The sequence below is a fragment of the Artemia franciscana genome, chromosome 7 (genome assembly GCF_032884065.1).
Source record: "Artemia franciscana chromosome 7, ASM3288406v1, whole genome shotgun sequence".
Taxonomy (NCBI): Eukaryota; Metazoa; Arthropoda; class Branchiopoda; order Anostraca; family Artemiidae; genus Artemia; species Artemia franciscana.
In genome coordinates this window covers 49,624,553-49,647,079 of record NC_088869.1, presented here as the reverse complement: position 1 = coordinate 49,647,079, position 22,527 = coordinate 49,624,553, and the positions used below count along the sequence as shown (strand labels likewise).

The 22,527-nt window shown below is 34.6% G+C and overlaps 1 protein-coding gene across 1 annotated transcript in view; it reads left to right on the top strand.

Moving 5' to 3' along the window:
• Positions 1-22,527, top strand: part of LOC136029413 (disheveled-associated activator of morphogenesis 1-like) — a gene marked incomplete in the record, with an annotated part of 127,561 nt that overhangs the window by 65,525 nt on the left and 39,509 nt on the right. The window contains 2 exon segments of the mRNA XM_065707780.1: positions 5,346-5,414; positions 8,482-8,709. Coding sequence (XP_065563852.1) covers positions 5,346-5,414; positions 8,482-8,709 — 297 coding nt within the window.

The following is a 22,527-nucleotide window of genomic DNA, read 5'->3' as shown; positions in this document are numbered from 1 at the left end:
TCACGAAGTTTTCAGCATAGCATCACATTTTTTCGGTATTCCTGCATTCCTACGGTGTTCTCGCGTTGAGTCGTGAAAATAAACAAGCAAAACTAATTCTTTAAAATTGGTAACGGATGTCACCCGTAAGTTCAAACATTAACACCGTGTTGATCCCCGAAGATAACATCATCAAAGGAAAGCTATACCTTCTGAAGCTGTTTGTTTCCATATGTTTTAGTTTATTTATTCCGGATTTATCACCCATGTTTCGATTTGCTTTTAATTCGGCAGACACTACTACAAAAACAAAAATCCGTTTTAGATCAAGTTTGTTTACCGTGCAAGCTAACTTTCAAAAGCTATAGACTTCTCTGGCTTGAGTAATTTTTGTATGTTCCAAGTTCTATTCCTACTTAATTTTTTCATTTCTTAAGGAAATAAATATAAAGGCCTTGTTTTACCAGAAGAGTCAGAGGAAATGGAAGACAAAGCTCTTCAATAACTCGAAGATTTATTATAGTAATGTTGCTAATTGGAATGATATTACTCCCCCTAAGCTAACGGGTCAACAGTTGAAAGCCATCGCATCGGGATTTTCAAACAGTTCGTGGTAACGAACGTTAGTAAGTAAGGAACGTTAGTTGTAGTAAGGAGCGACCTGGCTCAATAGTAAACGAAACTCTAAAAAACGGAATTTCGATGCTAAAAGATATATCAAAAGAATCGGATTTTTAAGCTGATTTCAAATATATAAGTTTTATCAAATTTAGTCTTTGTCATCAAAAGTTACGAGCCTGAGAAAATTTGCCTTATTTTGAAAAATAGGGGGAAACACCCCCTAGAAGTCATAGGATCGTAACGAAAATCACACCATCGCATTCAGCGTATCAGAGAACCCTAGAAAAAAATTTCAAGGTCCAATCTACAAAAATGTGGGATTTCGTATTTTTTGCCAGAAGACTAATCACGGGTGCGTGTTTATTTGTTTTTTTTTTTTTTTTTTTTCTTTTCCCCAGGGGTCATCGTATCGACCAAGTGGTCCTAGAGTGTTGCAAGAGGGCTCATTCTAGTGCCCTTTTTAAGTGACCGAAAAAATTGGAGGGCAACTAGGCCCCCTCCCACGCTCATTTTTTTCCAAAGTCAACGGATCAAAATTTTGAGATAGCCATTTTGTTCCGCATAGTCAAAAACCATAATAACTATGTCTTTGGGGATGACTTACCCCCCACAGTCCCTGGAGGAGGGGCTGCAAGTTACTAACTTTGACCAATGTTTACATACAGTAATGTTTATTGGAAAGTGTACCGACGTTCTCAGGGGGATTTTTTTGTTTGGGTGTGGGGTTCAGGGGAGGGGGCTATATGGGAGGATCTTTCCTTGGAGGAATATTTCATGGGGGAAGAGAAATTCAATGAAAAGGGCGTAGGATTTTCTAGCATTACTATTAAAAAAAAAACAATGAAAATATAAACATGAAAAAGTTTTTTCAATTGAAAGTAAGGAGAAGCATTAAAACTTAAAACGAACAGAGATTATTACGCATATGAGGGGTTCTAAAAATACTTTAGCATAAAGAGCGAGGTATTTAGAAGGAGATAAATACTGCGCTCTTTATGCTAAATTATTTTTAGTAATTTCAACTATTTATTCTACGGCCTTTCTTATTCAGGGGTCATTCTTAAAGAATTGGGACAACACTTAAGATTTAGTGTGAAGAGCGAGGTATTAACGAGGGGACAAACTCCCTCATATATATAATCAAAAATATAAGAATATAAAAGTTTGCTACGTAAGTTAATTCTTAAGTTACGTATAGTTTTTATTAATAAAAACGTTCGTTAAAAATTAAAAGTTCTAGTTGCCTTTATAAGTAACCGAAAAAATTAGAGGGCAACTAGGCCTCCTTCCCCGCCCCTTATTTCTCAGAATCGTCTGATCAAAGCTAAGAGAAAGCCATTTAGCCAAAAAAAGAATTAATAGCAAATTTTATTTTAATAATTTATGTACGGAGAGCCAAAAACTTTCAGAAATTAAATAAAAAAACAAGTTTTTTGAAATGAAAGTAAGGAGCGACATTAAAACTTAAAACGAACAGAAATTACTCCTTATATGAAAGGGGCTTTTCCTCCTCGACACCCCGCTCCATGCGCTAAAGTTTGACTCTTTCTCGCAACTCTACTTTTTAAAACAATAAAAAACTTTAGCGTAAAGAGCGGGGTGTCGAGGAGGAAAATCCCCTTTCATATAAGGAGTAATTTCTGTCCGTTTTAAGTTTTAATGTCGCTCCTTACTTTCATTTCAAAAAACTTGTTTTTTTATTTAATTACACATACCAAGTCTAGTAATCAAGTGTATCAATCCGCTTCTAATGTCCTACGAAAAAAAAAAAAAAATAGAAAGTTTACTTGCCTCCTCGTAAATTCTGATTTTGGACGGTTTTAGGCTTCAAGTATGCAACTCTCGGCAAATCCGCAATTAAGAATATTCAAATATGACAAATCAATGGAGGGATGAATAATTGCAAAGTTGTATCTACTGCTAAAACCTTGACTTATGCTGGCGATAGATACTACGGAGTGCTGACTCCCTTTCTTCTAGTGTACATATCAGAACGCTACGTAATGCCGCATAGTTCCACCGCGCTTGGGACATTCCCAAAAACGGTTGAAACGCCCCCAAAATGCTTGGCATAGCTGTGCCACGTTTGACACGTGCCACCTGGTGTACATGATTTCTGAGAGTGGTGACCCCTCGGAAAGATTCTTTCGGAACATTTTTGTTTAAATTAATACATTGGAGAACTAATAACAACGGAGTAGCATTCATTCATGAGTAGTACTCTAAGTAGTAAATATTGGGATAGCATTTTATGGTCCATTGATTACAGTTCTTTTAGTAAATTTATTTAGAAGAAAGGAATAATGTCGAAGTGTGCTTAAACGTGCTTTTACACGTTAGTGTAGCCGAAACTGCACCGGGTGACTTATTTGGCAATGCTAGCCCTTTTCATAAGACTATATTACCTGTGACTTCAGGGAACGTGCGGGTTCAGCGTCTTTGCATAGATTTGGAGCTGGAAGAGAAGAGTGTTAGCAGGAGATTTTTTTTTTATGAATGAGCATTCTCCACGGAAGAGATATCCAGCAAGTTATAGCACCCTTACCCTGTTCCAAGAAAAGCTTGCGCAGTCTTTATGTCTGACATTTGCAAATTTTTTCTTGGTTTCTTGGAAAACCTTTGTATCCAAATTATGTAAAACCCTTGTTCCACTAAAAATTAAAAAAAGTTAACAAAATCAGGTGCATAAATAGGTACATTATTGCGATATGTGCCTCAATTTGTACAAGACTATATTTTGAGCAATTATCAGTGTAACATTGAATCTTTCAAAGGTGCCCATAATCAAAGAATTTTTTCTTCACTTCGTTCTTTTTCATTCCAAAACGTAAGTTACTTTCTAAAAAGCCCTCATACCTTTCACTGTCACACTCAAATTTAAAGTTTACAAACATTTAGTTAATTATGCAGATAATATTGGGAGAAAGTGAAAGAAAGAATCACGAGAAATCGTAATCGATGGGAATTAAAACAATTAAGAATAACCACCAGATTTGAGTTTTCCCATGGGGCAATAACCGAAGACATAAACTTATCTCCTGAAGTAGGCTTGGCCACGGTCTGTCGATGAAAGGCATACAGATTTCTTTTTTTAACTGCTCATAATTGATATATTTTCTATTCATCTACTCCACGAATCACAGGTGTTAATAGTAATAATATTCCATTTCAACTAGAGGAATAAGTGAAATTCAACTCATGACTACAACATACAGAATGCTCCATGCTTATATCACGTAAAACCATAAATTTAGATTATATCTGTACAACAAGCGTGGGATGATCTCTCCATTCCAGGATATATCCGAAGCCACCCCTTAAAGTTAAAAAATAGCGTATAAAAGCCCTTCGCTGCGACATGACCTCCTCCATTCGCAGGAAAAATTATCTGATCCACAGCCCTGAAATTCGAAACGCTGGACACGTATGGTTTAATAGGAAAAACAAGGGTTTGGAATTCAAACCCTAGAAAGTTCAGGAGCAACTTATAAACCACCCAACTTTAGCTTGGAATGTAACGAAGCTAAGTTCCAAACATTTAAACTAAAGACTAAAATGGTTCAATCATATCTTAAGATGAATCGTTACCAATTGTAAAAAAAAAAGAAGAAATAAGCCTGAAAGTCATCTACTAACATTTCAAAATAAGAAAGCTAGGAGGAAAACAGGATACGGCAGTCATCCTGAGCGAAATTATTCGCCATTTGTTGCTTCAGAAAATAGGGGCACCGCTTTAATTGAAAATCGTTGTTGATCGTAGAAAGAGATACCAACAGCCAATTTATTCGTCTAAAAACTCAACTGCCCTTAAAACTTAGCTGCTACAGCTGCATTGGCAATACCATCCAAGTCAGGTTTTAATAGTTGAGATGGATTGCAGCATCTTACTTAGCTGCTTTAGTGAGCTCTCCATCTAAGTTGTCATGGAGCTAGACAAAACCTTGTATTTGGAAAATATTTTGCTACGGTGATGCTAGCGTGTTTATTGTAACGATTACCACAGCAGTTACACTTTCTTCGAATACTACTCAGGCAAAACCTTTATTATTTAAAACTATAAAACTTATTCTTTCTCGATATTGTCTTATGTCATTTTCCCAGACGTTTATGCAAGAATACTGTAAGTGAAATGCAAATCTTTGTCTACATAAAACCCGGGTTTATAAACTGAATAGGCCAAAGTCCCATTATTTGTCTCTCTGTTTCAAAGTGCTTAATTTTATGACATAGTAGTAAAATGTGTCCCTATATAAAATACACATTTAACCCTCCCCCCTCTTCTCTTGCGACAAATAAACAACCAGCTCACTGTTTATACCAAGACTACCACCAGGGGCAGACAGAGAATTGACATTTGATAGGGATCAGAGAAGCTAGGGCTCCCCAAGTGATATTTTTCATGCCTCTATCCCTGTAACTATTGACACCTTAGACTCTCTGGGGTGGGTGGGGGGCTGATGACCCTGAAACTACCCCCTGGATCCGCCCGTAGCTGCAACTGAGAGGTTAAAAATATCCTAACATTCATTTGTAAAAACCCCAAGGTTTAAAAAATTATTTCTAGATGATAAGTAATGATAATGTATTTATAATTCATGTACTTCTTATTTTAATGTACGTTTCAGAAAACCCAAGCTCAGAACTGAAATCTTAGGAAATATCCCAGGGAGTCTAGCCCTCATTAATACCCGGAAAGGTTACTATATAAGATGATGAATTAAAGTAGTTTTTTCTTGTTTTTTTAGGAGCTGGACAGAGATAATGAAACGATCCACCCTGAGCAATACATAGAAAGAGTTCAAGCAATATCGGGGGTAAGAAAATTTTACTAATTAGAAAAAGTGACCTTTATTCAGCGATACTTTCTAACGGACTATGCATACTCTGTACCACATGTAAAGTGACTTTATTTATCTGTGCCTACTTTTGGATATTCGTCCGTGCCGTGCCTTAAATGTTTTGGGGCGCAAGAGGTTCAACATGCGTATCATAGATATTCCACATCCAGCTTGACAAATGCGTAGTCTTTGACCAAAGCTGAAGACAACAACAGTCTTCTAATTGCCAAATATATATATATATATATATATATATATATCGTCAAACTCGATATATATCGTGAGGTCACCTTTTATATGTTAAGAGCATGCTTTAGTTTCGTTGTTTTACATCTGAAACGTATTTTGGTAAGTTATTAACAAAGTCTTAGAAACTTCTGCGTGAAAATCTAAGTCAGTGAAGATAAATTCAGCCTGATCAGTTCTCTTGTGTGAAAATTTAAGCCAGTAAAAAGAACGAAAAGTGTTTCAATAAAATGATCTTTTACAAGCACTACCCCTGTTTCTCTCTGGTTTAGCCTTCTTGGTAAATCACATAAAAATAAAAATAGTAAAAATAAAACAAATACAGTAGCTGGATTAATAACAAAACTCTGCGCCAGTGAGAAATATCACAGGAGGTTTACTTATTACTGTTTTAAAAAGAAGAGTTGAGAGAAAGAGTCAAACTTTGGCGTAAAGAGTGGGGCGTTGATGAGGAAGCAGCCCCTTTCATATACGAAGTAATTTCTGTTCGTTTTAAGTTTTAATGTCACTCCTTACTTTCAGTTAAAAAAAAACTTTTTTTTTATTTAATTTCTGAACGTTTTTGAATCAATGCATGTTTTGATTTTGACTCCTGCAGAGGAATAATTAAAACGAAATTTGCATATTTATTTTTTTGGCTAAATGGTTTTCTCATAGTTTTGATCGAATGATTTTGAGAAAAAAAGAGCGGGGGAGGAAGCCTAGTTGCCCTCCCATTTTTGGTTACTTAAAAAGGCAATTATACCTTTCAATTTTTACGAATGTTTTTATTAGTAAAACACATACGTAACTTATAAATTAGCTTACCTAATGAACTTTTGTATTCTCAGGTTTTTATTACATATATGAGGGGGTTCACCCCTTCGTCAGTACCTCACATAGTACATAATATAGTACAATTGTACTTTTTGTATTGTAACGACCCTTTATTTTTCTTTCAAAAACTTCTTTTTGGATTTTTTTTTGTAAAATTAACTCTTTTCAAACCTGGGTTGAACATTGTTATTCTAGGCTATACTGGAAAATCCAATTTCAACACATGTGGAACAAGTGAGATGAAATCTGTATTGACGCAAGAAGCAATTTATCAGGATGTAGTGTGGCTTTTTCTTTAGTCTATTCTCTCGAAGTTATAATGGATCTTCTAGGCCAAAATCCTAGGAATAAAAAAAAACTTGTCTCCGAGCAATTACCATCTGCCAGGACACGGTACTGGCTTTGAGTACCAATTTGAACCTTTTTCATTATATTTGAAACTCAAACAACTGAATCTGACTGAAAAAGAATTATTCTTCAATATAAAAGGAAAAGAGCAAACAAGAATAAACTTGTTTTTCCCGAAGGATTTTCTTGTAAAAGATGATATTTGAGGCCATGGCTTGACATGACTAAAAAAAAAAATCCCAACGGGAATATAAAAAAATAACGAAGAAAGAAGTGAACATTTTGGACTGATAATCACGGTCTGTCTCCATTGCCTAATTTAAATAAATAGAAAAAAATTACACCTTAACTTGGTTGGACTATTTAGGAATCACTCCTCAATAAAGCAAGAAAAATTTGTATATTTCTTGCTAGCTACCTAAAGTCAACATCATTGCCAAATAAAACATAGAAAGTGAAGAATGAATTGGAATGAGGCTTTCTTAATGAAACTGTCCAGAGGCTTTGAAAATGTCAGATACTAGATTCTGATATACTTAATGTCATTGCAATTGATTTTTGTAATTTTTAGCGTTTAATGGCTAATCGAAATTATTGAGCTACGCTCAAAAGCTCTCATTGAGACCTATTGTATTAATTGTTTGCTTATTGTGCTTCGGGGCAGCAATTCTTTCTTTTAAAGATTAGAAACTTTTGAGAATAGTTATCTATTTGTATAAGCTAGCAGTATTTTCGGTCTGTTTCAAGGGTTTGCAAAGACTTTAATAATGTAACAATTCTTATCAGTCCTTAACTTGGTTTGACAGGGAACGAATAATTTCTTAACAAAACAAGAAAAGTTTGTCTATTCCTCTATGGGAGTCTTTCCCTGATAAAACTTAGAAATTTAACAATGAATTAGGATTATGCTTTCTTATAAAAAATACTTAAAGCCTTGAATATGGACAATGGGAAAAAAAGACGTTCCACCAACAGCCTAGATTCTAGACTAAAGAGAGTGTATTCCGGCAACAATTTATGTTGTATCTTAATAACCCTTGCTGTGCTTCAAGCAGTATTCTTTGATGTTGCATTGTAGTCTTAAGATTGCGACCTCCAAACTCATAGCTTTTTTTATTCCAGCGACAATCTCTAAATGTTTCAAAACTATGGAGCTACTGAAAAATATCTTCTAGAATAATGAACAAAACAGGGTGTTCTTTAAGTTTTACCGATAAGAAATCTCTTTTTTAACGTCAAATTTAAATCCATACCTAACATTAGCTTAAGAACTGGTTGACTAAGCACACTACCCCCCCCCCCCAAGCCACCCTCCCTTACGTGGTGCTTATACGTTTGGACATATTTTGCAATTTTACTGGGGGCTGGGCCCTTTGGAACGTTCTCACAGGTGGAAAAAATGCTTTTATATGCAGTTGTTAATGTTTACTTTCCTTCCTTTTTTCCTTTTCATATGCGACCTTCTTATCCAAAATCCTTCGTAATTCGATTTGATTATGGAAATTTCACTTCGCTACAGCACAAATCCACAAGCAAGAGTAAATATTATTCAAGCCAACTTTTAGTATCTAATTTAAAAATCTAAGAAAATACGGAAAAGTTAGAATTTAAAGTTTTAACATTTTTTTTTCAGTTGCCTTATCCTACAGAAGATGAAACGGAATTATTCAAAAGAACACAATTATACGACGAATTAAAAACAGCCTTAAGGTCCCAGCCTCATTCGTATGTTTTACGTTTCATAGATAATAATGGGCTTGTCACCTTACTGGAAGCCCTAACTGCCATGGATTATGACGTTCAGCAAAGTTCAATTCACTCGGCGCTAATTGGCTGCTTTAAAGCTCTCATGAACAACACGGTAAGTTCGTATTGCCAATTTTAAGTTGTAACCTAGCTATGCCTTCACATAACATAAAGACCTGTGTTACTGAGTTTTAGAAACTGTTAAAGAGATAAAACATCATTTGGGAAAACTGAACTTAATGGGTTTTGATATAGGATATATCATGCACTTATTATGCTGCACTCCAGAGGCGCAGAGGCTTAGAGGCGCAGCGACTATAATGAAAATTTCGATCTGATGTCTGGAAATATAGGAATCCATGGAACGTACCGCTGCCCCCCAACTGATCGGCCCGACCCTTAAAAATGGCCTTATAGCTTTTAATCTCAGATCAAATAAGTCGTCACTAAAGTCTCTATGGTCATCCGCTGCATAATAGCAGACAAAAGAAAAATACACAATTAACATCGAAGACATTGCTCTTTACAAAGTCAACTCTTTTGCGCTGACTATGGTTTCCCACCATAAGATAAATATCTTTAAAACTTTCGTTTGTTCAGTCGTATAAAACAAAACAAGAAATTTCAGGGATTATTCCTCCATATAATGCCTTCGTATGTGGAGGGGATGAGGTTATGTTAACTTTTTTGTCAATAATTTATTTAAAATGAAATTAACTAACCTTGAACATTGAGATAAATCAACTCGTGAGGTTGTTAAAATCATTTTGGAGAATGTGGGAGTTGACCGCCCAGAATAAATACATGTGATAGGTTCTCATGAAAAAATCAATTTTGTGTGAGAATTGTGTGGAAATAGTCATTTGTCAGGATTCCTTAGGTATCCTATTGAGCTTACTTTAGAAAACGAGTTTCGCAGACAGCCAGGACTAGCTCATAGTGGATTAGCAGGTGAAAATCGACATTCACGAATATCGAACATTTACGGTAACTATATATATATATATATATATATATATATATATATATATATATATATATATATATATATATATATATATATATATATATATATATATATATATATATATAATGAAAAGAGAAATCACCAATGCAACAGCACAAATACATAAAAAAAAATAAAAAAAAAAGGAAGACAGAAGGAGAAAAGGAAGACTGTTTTCCTACATTAGTGATTAATATAGACCAGCGCTTGAATGAGGCCTTAACCCTACTCATCCATACAATCACATAGGTCAAACAGCATAGCCATACACAATCAACCATAAAGAATAATCCATGGACAGGCAGTCGTGTCGTCAATAAGTATAAGTCGTCATTTACCAAACAATAAAAACAGTAAAGACAAATAATTCAGAGGCAACAATCATATATCTATATATATAAAAATAAGTTGTCTGTGGATGGATGGATGGATGTGTCAGGTGACGTCACCTGAAAAAACTGGATCAGGTGACGTCAAAACTGAAAAAACTAAAAAAAGGCAAAAACTACAAAAAAAACTAAAAACTAATAAAAAAAATAAAAAAGCTAAAAAACTAAAAAAAACTATAAAGGTAAAAACCAATAAAAAACTAAAAAAAAAAAACTGAAAAAACTAAAAAAAGGCAAAAACTACAAAAAAAACTAAAAACTAATAAAAAAAGTAAAAAAGCTAAAAAACTAAAAAAACTAAAAAAAAACTAAAAAAAGGTAAAAAACTAAAAAAAATAAAAAATAAAAAAAAACTAAAAAAAAGGAAAAAACTGAAAAATAAGCTAAAATAAAGGTAAAAACCAATAAAAAACTAAAAAAAAAAGGAAAAAACTAATAAATGACGACACTCAAAGAGAAAGCGACCAGGACAAAAGGAATGTTCGATTAGCAATCAACAAAGCACAGGGACACAGGGAGTATAAATGACGACCAGGACATAAGTAAAAAAAAAAACTATCTATATATATAAAAATAAGTTGTCAAACTAAAAAAAGGCAAAAACTACAAAAAAAACTAAAAACTAATAAAAAAGCTAAAAAACTAAAAAAACTAAAAAAAAGGCAAAAACTACAAAAAAAACTAAAAACTAATAAAAAAAAATAAAAAAGCTAAAAAACTAAAAAAACTAAAAAAACTAAAAAAAGGTAAAAAACTAAAAAAACTAAAAACTAAAAAAAACTAAAAAAAAGGAAAAAACTGAAAAATAAGCTAAAATAAAGGTAAAAACCAATAAAAAACTAAAAAAAAAACTGAAAAAACTAAAAAAAGGCAAAAACTACAAAAAAACTAAAAACTAATAAAAAAAGTAAAAAAGCTAAAAAACTAAAAAAACTAAAAAAACTAAAAAAACTAAAAAAAGGTAAAAAACTAAAAAAAATAAAAAATAAAAAAAAACTAAGAAAAAAGGAAAAAACTGAAAAATAAGCTAACATAAAGGTAAAAACCAATAAAAACTAAAAAGAAAAAAAGGAAAAAACTAAAAAAAATTTTCATCTAAAAAACTAAAAAAAACTAAAAAAGGTAAAAACTAAAAGAACTAAAAAAGAAAAAAATAAATGACGACACTCAAAGAGAAAGCGACCAGGACAAAAGGAATGTTCGATTAGCAATCAACAAAGCACCGGGACATAGGGAGCATAAATGACGACCAGGACATAAGTAAAAAAAAAATTAACAAAACTAAAAAGAAGGTAAAAACTACAAAAAAACTAAAAAGAAAAAAAAACTAAAAACTAATAAAAAAACTAAAAAATCTAAAAATCTAAATAAACTAAAAAAGAAAAAAAAAGGAAAAAAATAAAGGAGAAAAACAAAACTAAAAAACGAATGTATATACAGACCGGTACACCGGGATACAAATGACGACCGGGACACAGGGAATATAAATGACGACCGGGACACAGGGACACAACTACAACGGGGACACCGGGGGAAACAGGGGGATATAAATGACGACCGGGACAAAAAAACTAAAAAGAAAAAAAAACTAAAAACTAATAAAAAAACTAAAAAATCTAAAAATCTAAATAAGCTAAAAAAGAAAAAAAAAGGAAAAAAATAAAGGAGAAAAACAAAACTAAAAAACGAATGTATATACAGACCGGGACACCGGGATACAAATGACGACCGGGACACAGGGAATATAAATGACGACCGGGACACAGGGACACAACTACAACGGGGACACCGGAGGAAACAGGGGGATGTAAATGACGACCGGGACACCGGGACAGGGAATGGTCGATTAGCAATCACCATCAACAAAGCTCAAGGGCAATCATTAGAATCATGAGGTATAGATCTGAATACAGATTGTTTTCCCATGGACCATTATATGTTGCATGTTCAAGAGTCGGTAAACCTGACAATCTATTTATATGCAAAGACAATGGGACAGCAAAGAATGTTGTATATTCGCAAGTTTTACGTAGTTAAAACCATATATATATATATCTATCTATATTCACAGGTGGGACATAGGGACACAACTACAATGGCGCGTAACTATTATGGCGCGTAACGACTTACGCGCGCGGGGGGGCTTGGGGGGGGCGCGAAGCGCCCCCACCAACTAGGTGTTGGGGTGGCGCGAAGCGCCACCCCAACAGCTAGTCTATATATATAAAAATAAGTTGTCTGTCTGTGGATGGATGGATGGATGGATCAGGTGACGTCACCTGAAAAAACTGGATTAGGTGACGTCAAAACTGAAAAAACTAAAAAAAGGCAAAAACTACAAAAAAAACTAAAAACTAATAAAAAAAATAAAAAAGCTAAAAAACTAAAAAAAACTATAAAGGTAAAAACCAATAAAAAACTAAAAAAAAAACTGAAAAAACTAAAAAAAGGCAAAAACTACAAAAAAAAACTAAAAACTAATAAAAAAAGTAAAAAAGCTAAAAAACTAAAAAAACTAAAAAAACTAAAAAAAGGTAAAAAACTAAAAAAAATAAAAAATAAAAAAAAACTAAAAAAAAGGAAAAAACTGAAAAATAAGCTAAAATAAAGGTAAAAACCAATAAAAAACTAAAAAAAAAAAGGAAAAAACTAATAAATGACGACACTCAAAGAGAAAGCGACCAGGACAAAAGGAATGTTCGATTAGCAATCAACAAAGCACCGGGACACAGGGAGTATAAATGACGACCAGGACATAAGTTCGACCGGGACACAGGGAATATAAATAACGACCGGGACACAGGGACACAACTACAACGGGGACACCGGGGGAAACAGGGGGATATAAATGACGACCGGGACAAAAAAAATAAAAAGAAAAAAAAACTAAAAAATAATAAAAAAAACTAAAAAATCTAAAAATCTAAATAAGCTAAAAAAGAAAAAAAAAGGAAAAAAATAAAGGAGAAAAACAAAACTAAAAAACGAATGTATATACAGACCGGGACACCGGGATACAAATGACGACCGGGACCCGGGACACAGGGAATATAAATGACGACCGGGACACAGGGACACAACTACAACGGGGACACCGGGGGAAACAGGGGGATGTAAATGACGACCGGGACACCGGGACAGGGAATGGTCGATTAGCAATCACCATCAACAAAGCTCAAGGGCAATCATTAGAATCATGAGGTATAGATCTGAATACAGATTGTTTTCCCATGGACCATTATATGTTGCATGTTCAAGAGTCGGTAAACCTGACAATCTATTTATATGCAAAGACAATGGGACAGCAAAGAATGTTGTATATTCGCAAGTTTTACGTAGTTAAAACCATATATATATATCTATCTATATTCACAGGTGGGACATAGGGACACAACTACAATGGCGCGTAACTATTATGGCGCGTAACGACTTACGCGCGCGGGGGGGCTTGGGGGGGCGCGAAGCGCCCCCACCAACTAGGTGTTGGGGTGGCGCGAAGCGCCACCCCAACAGCTAGTATATATATATATATATATATATATATATATATATATGTATATATATATATATATATATATATATATATATATATATATATATATATATATATATATATATATATATATATATATATATATATATATATATATATATATATATATATATATATATATATATATATATATATATATATATGGGGTACCCCATATATATAAAATAAATAAAAATACTGTAGCTACGCCCCTAGCGGGAATACTCTCATTCTCCCAAATCTGAGTGACCAGCTTATGAAGGGACTTGGTCATTACCTGGGTTCAACCTTGCTCAACAATCTCAACTTCACTCTTTACTTCCATGACAAAAATACGATGTTTAAGATTTATATCTGGCCGTTTTTAATTTTTTTAAATATACATAATAAATTTTACAAAACGATCTTTGTCTAACTTAAGCGGTGAAAATGAACAAGTCAACATTAGCTTTTATTAAAATTGGGCATTACAAACAGGTTTTACCTCGAACCACCCTTAAACTTGCCAACAACAAAAAATGTGCAATTTTGTTACACGCAGAGTTCAAGGGGTATAGTGCCATCGGTATCTTTGAGAAGTTGCTTACAAAAATTTTAATCATTTATGAAATATTATTCTGTATGGAATACGCAGTGATTTTAGTAAATTGAAGGACATTAAAAGAATTTTAAACGTATAGTTAATACCATTTAAAGAACGCATGTTATTGTTATTGCAATTTTCCTGCTATAATTCTGCAAATTTTTAAATCTTAAACATCAACATTTTAGAAGAAGGGATCATGAAAATTATATTATAATGAAGAATACAATGTTAAACAAGAAAATTCTGCTAATTGGGGGGGGGGGGGGTAGTTCCCTCCCTCATCCCTCAATTGATGGGTGTGTTTGTGACGTCAAAATCGGCGACCAACTCCAACACAACCTGATGGGATGGGGAAAGTAAAGCCCTGATCAGTGACCCATTTCGACACATTTTCGATGTTCCAGTGTCCCGATAGCGCTGGAAAAAAAAAAAAAGAAAGACGCTCTAGGTTTCAGATTTTTTTTTACAATTCCCGAAAAAAAAATTTGCAATACATTTTTTTATTAAGATAAACGTATATAATATTCATAATTCCTGAATTATCTTTAGATGAAAACTTGTCTCATGAAATCGTTTTTTTTTGTCAAAAACTTTTCAAACTTACGGCTACTATAGGATGTGGCTCGCTCTTTATTAAATTGCAAGTATTGCTGCAACCGTGATATGTTTTGATTTCTTCCAACCAAGATGTCAGTGAGCCAAATTAAGTCTGTTCGCGTTTCATCCATAAATGTGCGTTACGTCTCGGAAGAGGCAGAGAGTATTGAGATCGTTTTCACCAAACGAAGCCATTCTGAAATTACTTTAATCTAACCCCCTCCCCTCCTTCCTCTAGGAAAACTTTACGGAAATACTGGATCAGTATACGAAAGTTAGGTCTTGCAGGGAGCCACAGCCAGCCAACCATTAGCCATTATAGTAATCATGAAAATCGATTTTATTTAGCTTAACGTGTCGGAATAAGCTCTTACTAGCTAATAGTCATAATATAAGGGCTCTTGGAATAAATTCGCTAAATGTATTTTTAACTTTTTTAAATGAGTTATGGACAACTCCATGCCATAGGCATGGATTTGTCCTCTTTCAAAAATCATGTTATAGCACATATTATTAAAATTAATTTACACCCTTTAAAAGACTGGTTTATCAGTCAGATTTTTAACCTGTTATTCTTGGAGACTAACCAGGACGGGAGCGAACGTAAATTTGCGTTTGATCAATCAAGCAGCGCCCATCTGTGCACAAGTTAAAGCCAAAGTGAGCTGGTCAATTTTAAGAGAAACCGGCTCTATCGGTGACCTATGGCTTTGATGGGGTCATTGCTCGCTTAAGCAAAACAGCAGGAAAAAAGATACTTGAAAGCGCTTCAAATAATAATTAAACCTATTCATTGATAAATTTTGACTCGAATACACGTGGTTTTTTATCCAATTAGTTTTTTAGATGAGTCTAAGAAATTACAATCAGGATCAAGTAATTTTTAAGGCTCCATCAATTGGGGGTACATCTTGGAGTTCTACAAGTTTCACCACTAATGTACACTTCCACCGCGCCACACCATACTTGTCAGCCTCTGCGCCACAATGGCACCCATCTCACCAAATGTGATGCATACTATCTGCTGTACCTTGTTTTTCAAACTGTACAACATTTATTGGGATTGATGTTAAACATGTTGACATACAATGATAAAGACTTATTGGACAATACAAAAGGCATCCAAGCCTTAAGCCTTTAAAACACTAAAACAAATATATGTAAATATATATATATATATATATATATATATATATATATATATATATATATATATATATATATATATACATATATATACATATATATATATATCTATTTGTATAAAAATAAGTTGTCTGTGTGTGTGTGTGTGTGTCGAGTGACGTCATGTTTGTGTGTCGACTGACGTCATGTTTGTCGACTGATGTCATTTTAAGGATTGAGCTGTATGCGTCATGAAGTTGTTTGTCGACTGACGTCATGTTTGTCAACTGATGAAATTACATACCGGGACACCGGGACACAAATGACGACCGGGACACAGGGAATATAAATGACGACCGGGAACCTCAAAGAGAAATTACAGACTGGTACACCCGGACACAAATCACGACCGGGACACAGGGAATATAAATGACGACCGGGACACAGGGACGACAACTACAACGGGGACGCCGGGGGCACAGGCGGGATATATAAATGACGACCGGGACACAGGGACTGTTCGAGGACACCGGATTGTTTTGGGACACCGGGACACAAATAACGACCGGGACACCGGGACACAGGGAATATAAATGACGACCGGGACACTCAAAGAGAAATTACAAACTGGGACACCGGGGCACAAATGACGACCAGGACACAGGGAATATAAATGACGACCGGGACACAGGGACACATCATTAGAATAATGAGGTATAGATCTGAATACGGATTGTTTTTCCTATGGACAATTAAATGTTGCATGTTCAAGAGTCAGTAAACCTGACAATCTATTTATATGCATAGACAATGGGACAGCGAAGAATGTTGTATATTACCGTTAATGTCCGAAGAAGGTGAATGTCGACATTCATAAGTGAATGTCCGAAATACATTTTTTTTCTCCTTGGATTTAGTCAATGTTGTCAGTTAGCTTTTTCAGTTTTATGCAATGTTTGACTTTGACAGGTTTGGTTAGATTAGGTTTATAGCCCATTAGGGAGTGCTATTGAAGTAGGTGCTATTCAAGCGGTTGGGAAGAAAAGTAACTATTTAACAAATATGATTCTTTCTGAATTTAGAAACATTCCGCAATACATTACAAACATTAAATAATCATAAATATAAGTGCTGGTGCTTGGCTATTACTAAAATTGTCAGCAATGAGCTGCTGCAGACGACAGTAGTATAGCGTCAACAATCTTTTGGTTGGGTGAAGGTGAATTTCGTAAATCCCCTGCTTTTTTTCCAGCCAGAATCACCACTAATGCTGCAGTAAATATCCGCCTCCACTTCCCCAAACCCCCACGCCCAGTACAGGATGCTCAATTTCCTAATTGAACCAATCTCTATTCTAATAGCCCCGGGTATCGTGCTATTCATCTATCTCGTAGTTTTGAATGGGTTTTGACTCTTTAAAAAACCTGATTTATTGAAATATTAATTGCCATTTTTTATCAAATTGATTTGTTTTTGGGTTCACTGATTTATATTGATAAATAGCATTTATACCAGCGGGAATCATAAAGCCGAAACAAAATACATAGGCAGCGCAGTTGCGCTGTCCAAGTAAATTCTACAGGACAAGTCTAAGTATTGGAACCGATTATGTAATATTATATTTTGACATATTCACCACACTTAATTAGCGACCGTATTTCAAATTCGAAAGTATTCGAAAAATTACATTTATTAACTTATCCGTTCGGCATTGTTTGACAAAGAATATCCTCTTGGCTTCATTGCGGCAGAAACCTTCGATTAATTAAAAATTGCCAGGGATGTCAATTGGAATGGAAAATTAGAGTCCTAGAGTTTGAAAATTGCCTCCCCCTTTGTATCTTCGTTTAAAAAACGAATTTATAAAATTGCACAAAAGTTTTTCTTGTGAACATCAGGGTACGAGGAGTTTATAGTTTCGGGGGAGGGGTACACTGAATATTATTTTTATGTATATAATTCTTTTCACAAGTAAAGCTCGGTCTTCTACTGCTGCATGATAAACTGATATCAATAAACTGATAAAAAAATAAATGCAATAGAAAAAGACAATGGGTTGGTAACGCTTATAATTGCACACAAATTTCTAAAGTGTAAGAAAAATAAACATATTTTGTTTAAATTCAGTTTATTCAATTTTCAACAGACATTTCGTACAGCATGCTGATGCAAAGATAAATTTCCCACAAGTATCGCTGGCGTTGTGCAAAATGCAGCTAATTTCAATCATAATTCTTACTGCATTAATGTCTTTTTAGAGCTGATTAAAAAAAATATTTAGAAAAGCAAAAAATAGCTTGAAGTGACATGATGTTATACATAGAGGCAGTTCTACATTTATGGGTTACTATGTGAATCCGAAATGTAAGGAATATGAAGTTATCAGCGCTTATTAGGCACTTCAATTAGAAATAAGAGAATTTGGAGCTATATTGGATTTTCAGTTAAATACTGGAAACAAAATTAAAACAATTTAAATGATTCCTGGAGCGGATCCCCCACTACCAAATTCCATGACCAAAGTACAACCGACCTGTCTAGTTATAGTACGAATATCATTATAAAAAGCACGAAGTCTTATTTTCTTTTTCAATGATTTTTTTTTTTCAATCAGGAAATTATATTCACTGTATGTCTACCTTCTTGTTCTTCTATGATTCTATTTCTGTGCTATTTGAAGAATTAAAGAGTTTATTCATTTCCACTTTTGAATGTTTTAAAACAAGAGAATCTAATCTTGAACGGATAGATTTTAGAACTAAAAGCACCTTAAATATCAGGGAAAAAATTGACCAGAGCAACTGTGGCGAAACAGGAAGCATAGAACATTTTTCAATTTTGCCATTAACTATGCTAAAATTTTTACTTGATGATAAGGTTTCATAGGTGGTATGTTTGGAAAAATATTAAGTTGGAACATATTATGAAGTGTACTGGACCCCTATTTTTCTCGTTTTCTTTATGTTTAGAACGAACATGGATTAATTAAAAAAAAATTATCTGCTCAAAGTAAAAAGCAAATTTTGCACTTGAAACGAGCGACAGTTTTAAAGCTACGTAATAAATTATAGTTCCCCCCAAATTATCGAGGGCAACTGCCCCCTCGCCCCCCCCCCAATGACGGCACTGATTCCCGCTCATTGGAAGAAAGGAGTTGTTGTCAAGATATTCAAGATGTGTAGAGCAGTCGACTGAAATCAAAAATCTATAAGGAGTATACTCCTCTACCAAGTAATACTGATACAGTATTCAGCCAAAAGGCGACGCAATATTAAGAGATGAATGGCATGGCTTTCTACCGGGTAGATCCTTTGCTCATCCGATTTTTAGTCTAAGATTAAAGTTAAAATTAAGTTTTTTCAACTGAAAGTAAGGAACAACATTAAATCTTAAAATAAACAGAAATTATTACCTACATGAGGGGATTCTCCCCCCCCCGTCAATACTTCACTCTTTACGCTAAAGTTTGAACTTGGTTCCAATTCTTTAAGAATGACCAATGAATCACAAAGGCCGTTCAATTAGAATAAATTTGAAAGTACTAAAAAAAACTTTTCGCGTAAAGAGTGAGGTATTGACGAGGGGGAGAACCCCGTCATACACGCAGTGATTTTTGTTCGTTTTAATTTTTAATGTTGCTCCTTACTTTCAGCTGAAAAAAGCTTTTTTTAATTCAATTTCTAATCGTTTTTTAAATAATGCTGGGAATTCCTCCATGGAGAGATACTCCCGAGTAACCCACTCCCCCGACGCCCCCCTACGAAAAAATCCTCCTGAAAGTGTTTGTATACTTACCAATAACCAATACTATATATAAGTAATGGGCAAAGTTCATAATTTGCAACCGTTCCCCCGGGGACTCTGGGGATTAAGTCATCCTCAAAGACATTTTTATTAGATTTTTCGACTATTCTGAACAAAATAGCTATCTCAAAATTTTGATCCGACGACTTTGGGAAAAAATGAGCGTGGGATGGGACCTAGCTGCCCTCCAATTTTTTCGGTCACTTTAAAAAAGTACTAAAACTTCGAATTTTCGTTTTAACGAGTCCTCACATGATATTCTAGGACCACTGGGTCGATACAGTCATCCTTGGATAAAAACAAAAAACAAATAAACAAATAAACACGCATCTGTGACCTTTTTTCTGGCGATAAATACAAAATTCCACATTTTTTTAGGTTTCATATGGCTTGAAACCTCTACAATAGGGTTCTCTAATACGCTGAATCTGTTGATGTGATTTCCATTAAGATTATGTGACGTTTAGGGGATGTTCCCCCTTTTTTCAAAAATAAGGCAAATTTTCTCAGGCTCCTAACTTTTGACGGGTAAAACTAAAGTTGATGAAACTTATATATTTGAAATCAGCATAAAAATCTGATTCTTTCATTGTATCTATTGGTATCAAAATTCTGTTTTTTAGAGTTTCGGTTATTGTTTAGGCGGGTCGTTACTACGGACTGTTTGTTGCTTATCAAAGGATCGAATGAAAGACAGATCAAAATTAGGACTTTTATTGACTTCTTGAAGCCGTTTTATTCAGTCGGCAGGGACTCACTATGGAGAATCCTGCAGCATTATGGTTCCCCCGTCAAGAATGTGCGTATGATTGTTGCATTACACAAGGGACAATTTTTGCCGGGTGGACTGATAATGGGATCTTACTAATTTTTTTCAGTGTTGTTAAGACTGGTACCCACCAAGGATGTATTCTGTCCCTTGTGTTGTTTGCCATCTTCATAGATCCTATCCGTCAAATGTGCAACTCCATAGATAGAATCCTGCTGAACTAGAGTCGCACACTGCGTGACGGGGATTTTTGCTGACGAAATGGATCTTTTTCTTCATTTAAGAGTGGAACTATATTAGAATATCACTGAGCTGAAAAAAACGGAGCCTGCCTTTTCTCAATTAGCAGACTAAAAAAAAGAAAAAAAGTAAGATAATGGCAACAAAGTAACCGCCCCCCATTCCTAGCCGAAACCGATATGCATGAGGATATTGATGAATTTAAGTACCTTGTGACCTTCATTAAGTCTGGTAGGAACCTTGAACGCCAAATTGCCACACGTATTGCATACACAGAAAGAGCTTTTGATTGACTTAGAAACACGTGGAATTATGCAGCCTACTCCATGAAACTGACGGATATTTAATAGCAACGTCCTCTCAGTAATGATGTAAGGATGTGAATCTTGGGCGTTAACTAAGAAGTTTGATAAACAAATCTAAAGGTTTGAGAGTAACTGTCTTACACGCTTCCGGACAAGTTTATGAATGGCTTCATTCATGAAAAAACGAGACAGACCCATAAAATTGCAAGCCGTCGATAGTGCTACTGGAACCACAAGGTGCGCACGGGCAAAGGTTGACTCCCGTATGATAGGTGGTACTGGGTTCCTTGGAATACCTGGGTTCGACAATGGAAGACCTTTGGTCTGCAGGACTGGAAAGGTCATACTGAAGAGGCACCTTTTTGGTCTTATGCACCAGCCGGTGGGGGAAGATCTAAGTAAGTAAGAGAGTATCCTTTTTTTGCGCCGGTTTTTGTGTTTTCAGTAAAGTGCTAGTTTTTTTAAGAATTCTACAAATAAAGGAAAGTATCATTAATCAATTTATTTTAGCTACTTTTGGAGATTTATGTTGCATAAACAGCGAAGCAATTCTTTTTATTTGTTCTAAGTTTCAACTTTGCCATTACATCAGAAAAGCTTTGTGTTTTAAAATGATTTTTAGACATAAATAGTGCAAGCAACCATAGTTTGAAGTTATTAGGTTTTATGAAAAATGGTAAGATCTATGGTTTCTCAAGTCTGAAAAATCCAAAAAGAAAAAATCACAAATCCTGTTGTCATTTGGCGTTTTGCAAACAAAACGCCAAATAAATCAGATAATGGAAAATCCTAGTTCCCTATAATGTAGTGAAAAAATAGTTTTCTCGTAGTTCCGTTGGTAGATTTATTTGCCGGTTTGTATGTAAACTATGTAAACCGCCAATTGAGAACGGGCCTTTACAATTTTTCAGATTTTTCCCGTTGATACAGCTGGGGCGCTAGCCATACGTTGTTCATTCAATTTAAAGCCGGGAAATGCTTGGAGAATTTATTCAAAAGTTTGAGACATACTTTTTATTGCATTGGTTTATGTGTTTCTATTGCAAAGGCAAGTATATTCTAGGAGGATTTGTTTTATTAATAAGAAATAGAGAGTATTTCTTGTGATATATATTTTATTTTGAATTATCAAAAGATCTCTTTTTGCGCTTTGATTAAGACTCCACCACAGTAATTTTGAAGTGTCTGAGTTTTTAATTTATCTCGTTATTTTTCAAGGTGTTTAGAACTACGCTTTGTTGCGTAGACAAGAAAATTTAAGATACAGATTAACCCTGTTCATCACGAAGAGGCCAAAGCGGACATCCGCTCCTGCAGGGAAAGAAACATGAAAATCGCGAATTTTTACCTTCGGTAAAGGGTGACCCTGCTAAAAAAAATTCTCGTTTCAGTACTTTGTCTCGGAAATTTTTTTTGGACATGCCCCCTCTCACCTGTAAGAAGTCCTTAAGGTTGTCTATGCTGTTTTACATTGATGTAGGCTACGAAGCACAGGAGGCTGGATTGGAAGTTAAACCGGACATATAAAATTATTTGTTATACATTACAAGTAGTAGATACCTCTTTGTCACCTCTTCAAA